The sequence below is a fragment of the Oreochromis aureus genome, linkage group 9, assembly GCF_013358895.1.
Source record: "Oreochromis aureus strain Israel breed Guangdong linkage group 9, ZZ_aureus, whole genome shotgun sequence".
Taxonomy (NCBI): Eukaryota; Metazoa; Chordata; class Actinopteri; order Cichliformes; family Cichlidae; genus Oreochromis; species Oreochromis aureus.
This window is the reverse complement of record NC_052950.1, coordinates 34,085,634-34,092,896: the sequence shown is the minus strand read 5'-3', so window position 1 is coordinate 34,092,896 and position 7,263 is coordinate 34,085,634. Positions and strand designations below refer to the sequence as shown.

The 7,263-nt window shown below is 32.8% G+C and overlaps 1 protein-coding gene across 1 annotated transcript; it reads left to right on the top strand.

Annotated features, from left to right (window-relative positions):
* Positions 1-3,241: 3,241 nt before the first annotated feature.
* On the top strand, positions 3,242-6,982 carry LOC120441841. The gene is made up of 5 exons (XM_039617289.1): positions 3,242-3,623; positions 4,940-5,074; positions 6,073-6,207; positions 6,286-6,354; positions 6,884-6,982. Exons 1-5 carry the CDS (start codon positions 3,258-3,260, stop codon positions 6,980-6,982), a joined length of 804 nt encoding a protein of 267 aa, XP_039473223.1. The 5' UTR covers positions 3,242-3,257.
* Positions 6,983-7,263: the final 281 nt, after the last annotated feature.

Sequence of the window (7,263 nt, the reverse complement as noted above, 5' to 3'; positions counted from 1 at the left end):
GAATGTGTACCATGCACCAGCATTCATTTCAAGTATTTCAAAATACTTTCTACCACATGCTACCTTGTGGTCAGGAATGCTGCTTGGTATGTCTTGTTTTGGTCTATCAACACTTATATGTTGTTATTTATGTGCTTTATTAATTAAAAATTATGTTTTTCTCCAGGAGACCTTGGACGGCATGGGAAAGGCTCAGCGTATGGCTTTCTCAGTAAACGTTACAATCATGTGTCGCAGTTGAAGAAGCAGGTAGAATACGTTAAGACAGTAAAAGAAACATTATGCTGAATTTGGCCAAAGTGTAAATGATGTAATTACCATTTTCAGAACTACACTGAAGACAATCGAACGCAAGGGATCATGGAAAAAAGTCAATGGGACCTGAAAAGGATTCGCTTTGAACGAAGGCGTCTCACTAGACTAGATGACTTTGTGCAAATATATCAAAGGAAACATGATGCTCTTCTCCGCGAATATGGCGATGTAGGAAAGAAAAGGATGAAGGTGAGGTTTAAATAAGATAATTAAAATTTGGGGACAGATTTGGTGCATTTTTTACACAACTAAAGTCATTCGCACTGCTGTTGTTGCAGTTATAAAATCTAATGTATATTCCCATTCACATTAGAAATTGTCTGTTTTTTGTGCATGCTTTAGTCTAAAATGTCTTTGTTAGTGTCGTTGTGACTTTGTGTTATTAAAAAAACTTTTAACAACTGCATTACATGTGGTTAGAATGACATTTCTGATGTGATAAATATAGGTGATTACTTGACTAACAACTGTAATTAAACAAAAGACAGGAATCGTTAAGCATTTTACGGTCCAATAAATTTTGGATTACAGTGAATGTCCTTGACGGTTTGCATGTTCGTAATCTTTTGTACATGAAGATCAGATCCAAAAATTATTTTTTAATTATTTCTAAATTATACTTTTAAGAAATACCGAGTGGAGACCGAGAAGTGGAAGAAAAAAAGTAGAAAGCGAAAAGGCTTCTATGTAACTCCTCTGATGGGAAAACGACTCAAACAGGTAAGGTATCATCATTTTTTCTTTCATCTATGCATCTCACTAAAACATTTTCTATTTGAAATTTTGTGTGTTGTAATCAAATTTCAACGTATACCTTGTTTCTTTGTTTTTTTAAAATTGTTCAATTAAACATGTAAAAAATACTGAAATCTTACTGTAAATCCCTTTATGCTCCTATGATTTAATTCATGTTATGCATGTTTATGAAAGTAAACAACAATGCCAACTATACATAACTGTACAGTAATTATAAATCATCTATGTGTTAAAACTGTTTTGTATACATTAAATAACAATGTTATGTGCAATAATACATTTTACAATCAAAAACATCATTAGTTTTTTACAGTTTTTATGAAAACTTTGGTAATGAAAATTATGATATTGTACACTCCACACATGGCACCAGCTACCCATAAAATACTTGATGTTAGTGAATTAATTAGCATTATTGTTAGTTATTGCTGTTGTAGAAGACCATTTATATCACTTAACATTTTGTTCTGTAAATGCAGTAACATATAAACACAGATAAAGACTGTATACTGTCTAAACCTATGTATGTATAATAGATCGAGAATAATTTAAGTTCTGCTAAAGACAAAAATTTTCATGTGTGTTCTGTAAGTATTCTGTGTTCTTCTATGGAAATTTGTAATTTTATTATTTTTATAAGGATCATCAAGAAGAACCACCACACTCAGATGTGCCCACAGAGCAGACTGAAGCTGTCACTACACAGGTTTGATTTTTATATATATATTTTAAATAATTTTTTATTAAAAAAATTATTATTATGATTAATGACTTTATTTTTTTTATGCATAAACACAAAACCTCAATTATCATTTTAAAGAGGTTGCTAGTAAATATTTAATAAGGGAATCTTATAAAAGAAAAGCAAGCTTTCTTTTTATTTAAATACTTTGAAAGTAATTCTCCAGGATCCTCCTCGAAGAAACCTTGAGAACAACACCACCAATGGCCAAATTACATCCCTGAACAGTGACAATGAATTTTGTTAATAATCACTGGCTGTAGATATTAATATTGTATCTCTGTACTCATATTTTTCTCTGTACCTATGAAGCGCCTTGAGGTGACTGTTGTTGTGATTTGGCGCTATAAAAATAAAATTGAATTTAATTGAATATTCTCATAACATGCAGATGATGATATGAATGAAATTATTAAATTTTAAGATTCATCACCCATTAAAAACTGTGGCCACTGATGTTTTTAAATTTTGCATATCACAGTCTTTGAGCCATATTTCGCTTCATTGATTATTACGTCTTGGCAGTCGTTCCTCTTTTTGATCCGATAATCTTGAAGGCCAGCCATAATACTGGTTCATATCATGACTTATGTTCGTAGGTTCCTTTGTTCTTAGAGCAACTAGAAAGTTAGAGTTAATTTGGTCGTCAACAAGTAAATTCATTTTCTCAGAATAATGTCAGTCGCTACTATTTGAGTAAAAATGGTTAAAAAAGTCCGGTCATGAAAGGCATTTAAACTGTAGGAGCGATTGCTCAAGACTGTTTAAAAAAAAGACAGACATTTTAATATCTATCTATCTATCTATAGAGAGAAAGAGAGATATGTGTGTGTGTGTGTGTGTGTGTTTAAATTTTAATGGTATTATGTGAGAACAATGACAATTTTGATCTAATAGCACGAGTTCATGCTTTCTAATACAGCAGCTAATACAAAGAAGAGATGGCTGGCATCTGGAGTAGTTTTGCCTAATATAATTTTGAAATTCATTGTTGTTGACCTATGCTGGACCTTGAATAATATGTATATTACAATCACTGTATTTATCTTTCTTAATTTTTTTATAATGTTATGAAGTTGATATTTTTTTTTTTTTAACATTTTTTTATTTTTCATTTTATAAATTTTCTCTACAGGATGAAAAAGAACAAGCAGCAACACAAAAAAGGATAATGTCAGCACAACTCACGCAAGATGTAGACATTTCAGTGTGGATTGCTGATCTCTGCAAGTTTCAAGTGGACGCTGTTGTCAATGCAGCAAATACCAGCTTACAACATTGTGGTGGGCTGGCATTGGCGATCTCAGAAAGTGGGGGGCCAAAAATACAAAAAGAGAGCAATACTTACATAGCAGAAAATGGACCTCTGCGGATTGGAGAAGCTATTGTAACAAGTGCTGGGAACCTCTCTTGCAAAAAAATTATTCACGTAGTGGGACCATGTATGCAAAGCAAACCATCAGCCAAAGATGTCACACAGGCAAAACCTATTTTGCGACAGGCCATAATCAGTGTTTTGCAAAAGGCAGAGGAGCACAAACTGTGTTCTATTGCAATTCCAGCAGTAAGTTCAGGAATATACAACTTTCCTGCCAGGGCATGTGCTGATGTGATTGTTCAAACAATCTATGACCATGTAAAAAATAAGACTACAAAATCAGCACCATTTACGATAAATCTTGTGGACAAGGAGGAAAAAACTGCAAAGGAACTGGAGAGGGCATGCAAAGAACTGTTGAGTGACCCATTTCCAAACAGTGTTGGACAAGGAAATCAGAATGAGGATCCAACTCGAACTTCCATAAGTCAGGTGATCATTGTTTTTGTCCTATTAATGTTTGAATTATGGTAATTTAGTTTTGATTGAGATCAAGAGGAAAATAGGTGATGCAAGGCAAAAACTACACTTTAAAACAGTTAATTATAATACACTAGCACACCACACATATTAAACAATATTTAAACGGTAAAGTGTTTTAATTGAAGTTACATGCAGCATTTATTATAGAGCACAGAAGATCTCGAAGGATGCGATATGCAAAACACCTCCACAAAAGTCCAGAAGGAGGAAAAGGGCAACACATTTGATAAATTACTGGTGAATCAATGTGTATTATACTGTCTTTAACTTCAATGAAATCTCAGCAAACAGTCATAACATCATGATCACTAGAGTTGCTGCTATGTCATTCAGACAGAGTTCGGAAACATGCTGGGGGTTACATGAGAATAACGTGAATTTTTATGTTTGAACTTTTTGTGCAAAACTAAAACATATGTATTCTGTTATGCTGAAAACATTTTCTGTTCCCTTTAAACTATTCATCCTTTTAATCGCTTTTACAAGCTAATTAATTATTGATTGTGGTAGGTTACACTGATGTCAAATTGAGTTATTAGTATTCACAAATTTAATTTGAAAGTAAATCTTGTGCACATAAAACAACTTTTCCATAAATACATAACTTGTCCTATCAATGTATTATGTCTCTATGATGGTATAACACTTTGTCATTTATATGTCTTGATGAATTGTCAATCCTCCTTTTTATGTCAATCGCAAAAAGTTGATTCTGTTCATCTGGACGTAGTGTTTTCAGTGTGAGAAATGTTTCGTCACTCATCCAAGTAAGTTCTTCAGTCTAACCTGACTGCAGTTTTCACCCAAATTATACTGAGTACATTTTCATAATCACTGAAACCAGCGAACTGAAGTTATGATGGGTTGTGAGGTGAGTTGCTTCATCATAATTATGCAAATTGGTATGACCATTGATCAACAACGACTCATCAAAGACCACTAATAAATTGCCATGAGTCAGTATGCCAATGTACGTTTTGTAAGATGCGGGAAACCTGGAGTCAGGTCAGACTGAAGAAGTAACTTGGATGATTGAAGAAATGTTTGTCCCTCTGCAAATGCTACGTAAAGATGAAGAGAATCAACTTTAGGAGTTCAATTTATATGTGTTTCCATATCACAAGACAAAATTAAAGCATTTATACTATTATGTTGAACATCTTTGAAAAAAAAGACATACTTATTGGTGTACTTCTTTGATAATTTAAAAATAATGTGTTACTCTTCTGCCACAAATACAAATACACTTTTTATTTTTCCCATAGGTCACTGCACTGTGGAAAAGAAAACAAACCGAAGTTGTAGTTGCTGTGATTCCATCACAAATAAAAGGGAACAACTTTATAGTTCACCACAGCGAGCTGAAATCACTGGAACCTCATCGATGGTTAACAGGCGAGGTACGTGGAAAAGACAGACTCCAAAATAAATGAAGCTGTATTTGAATTACTGTGTTACAGTAATCCTTTCAAACCAAAAATTTAATTGCATGGTGTTGGTTTGTCTTTATTGCTATTCATAGGGCAAAAACATCACTGATCTTAATGCTGTTCTCATATCAAAAACACATTTTCTCATCCACATTAGACAGTTGCAATGTTTTTATAGACACAGCTATTGTTTATACATGCTTTAGTTTTAAATGGATTTGTTACTGTGCTGATGCACTTGAATCTTAAAATGGTTTATACTGTTGTCAGTCACAACTCCAGATCGCTAACTTTCATGCATAATGACCAGCATTGCTTTAATTTTTAAAAAATAAATAGCCATAACAAAATTAAAAATATATATCAAAGATAAAATAAAGTGAAATTGTCAAAGACGAACTTTCAGTCTTGTGTTACATTTTTTTATCAAAATTTTCCATGAAACCACGACTCAAGGATTTAAGAATTTACTGTGATATGGTAACTGTGGAAGTTATTTGAGTATATTGTTTTTTAAATCTGTTTTTATGAAAATGTGAAACGTTTATGAGCACAAAATGTCGCTTCAGTTTCCTGTTCTTAGCTGACAGGAGTCACCCACAGTGTGGTCTTTGGTTGATATAAACATTCTGCCTCGAGATCTGCTTTGTTGTATTTTCATAATTTGTCTGCTGTGTAGCTTGGTTTTATATAGTGGTTATTTGACTTACTGTTATCATCCTGTTTGCTCAATATGTTATTTACTTTTGGAACATTTGACATCAACAAGCTACATTCTCATAGAAAAAATCACATAGAAAATCAATCAGCCAATCAATGAAATTGAAAACAGTGTGTTTGAGTAATGTAGTGAGTAAAATTGATAGCACTAAATTATTAATTAATAATGGATTAAATATTTTCTCAAATGTAAGATAATTAGCATTTTGAGTTGACCTCTCTCCATTATTCTTTTTTTTTTTTGCAAGATTATAGAGTGTGCCCTGCATGATATTGCATGCAAGTTGGATTTGGGCAGTAAGGTATACATACTGAACCACTACACTGCCGGTGTCATCCTGTTCGGGAAAAGAGAACTGATGAGGAGGCACTGTTTGTCAAAGGTAATAAATACATATACATAGACATATTGCAATATAAATAAATTTGTATTTTACATTGTATTAATGTTTATTTAACAGGTCAACTTTGATAACTACCACGCAATTGTTTCGTTTGTGAACGTTGGAAATGTTCACTGGAAGTTCCTGGTTAGTACTAACACAAATTTCCATTCAGAAAATTAATATTTTGAAAAAAAATAAAATATTATGGAAAAATTAGGGTTTATTTTTTCAAATTATGTCCTGTTAGTGCCATAAAATGTCATCACTGGAAACATTTTTGACTTTCTGAGACTACTGGATTCATCAAGCCCAGATTTGTGGTGTCTTTGATGTCCCACTATGAAGTCCTGCATATCAAATACCAGTATACTGGAATACTAATTGTTCCTAGCAGTTTCCACTAAAACCTGAAATTTAATGTATTCGACTTTAGTAAATCGTGTGTGGAGAAATAACATAATAGCAAATGGAATCTGTAAATCAGCTTGACTTATTATAATAGTGATTGATGTAATAATATCATTTATAACTGCTTTTCCTGGGCTCATTTTACAAATCAGCTGTAATAACTGATCAAACAAGTTATAGTCAAACCTCTCAAGCATGATAAAATACATATTTTTATCTGTAATTACTGGCTAGAGAATTAATTATATTATCTTTTCGGTTACAGTACCTAAGTAAAGCAGACAGCTGTCTTTACCTTGTTGATCCAGCACGCAGCACAAGAGAGCTTGAAGAATCCAAAGTGGCAGCACAAAAATTCAGGTAAATTCTCTTTTTCAAAAATTACAGTGAATAAATTATCATTTTCTCTTATAGTGCTGCAGTGTTTTACAAATTTGTAGGCCAGGCATTATCGGTGGGCTGGGACGGTACTGCAGATGTGCCTCAGTAATTAAATTGTAGCATGAAAAAGTACAAGTTGGTGGTTAGTTTATTATTTTACTTAATATTGTGTTAAATCACAGTATTAAGTAAACTGTATGTGTCCCAATGGTAGATGGGTCAGTCATTGGCCTTAAGAACTTGCGTTAGCAGTTTAGATCCAGC

What these genes read in the sequence shown, in the direction of transcription:
- LOC120441841 (XM_039617289.1), top strand. Translation starts at nt 3,258, where the DNA reads ATGCAAAGCAAACCATCAGCCAAAGATGTCACACAGGCAAAACCTATT. An exon ending in CTCGAACTTCCATAAGTCAG is followed by an intron (nt 3,624 to 4,939) that starts GTGATCATTGTT and finishes TTTTTCCCATAG; the next exon opens with GTCACTGCACTGTGGAAAAG. An exon ending in ATGTTCACTGGAAGTTCCTG is followed by an intron (nt 6,355 to 6,883) that starts GTTAGTACTAAC and finishes TTTCGGTTACAG; the next exon opens with TACCTAAGTAAAGCAGACAG.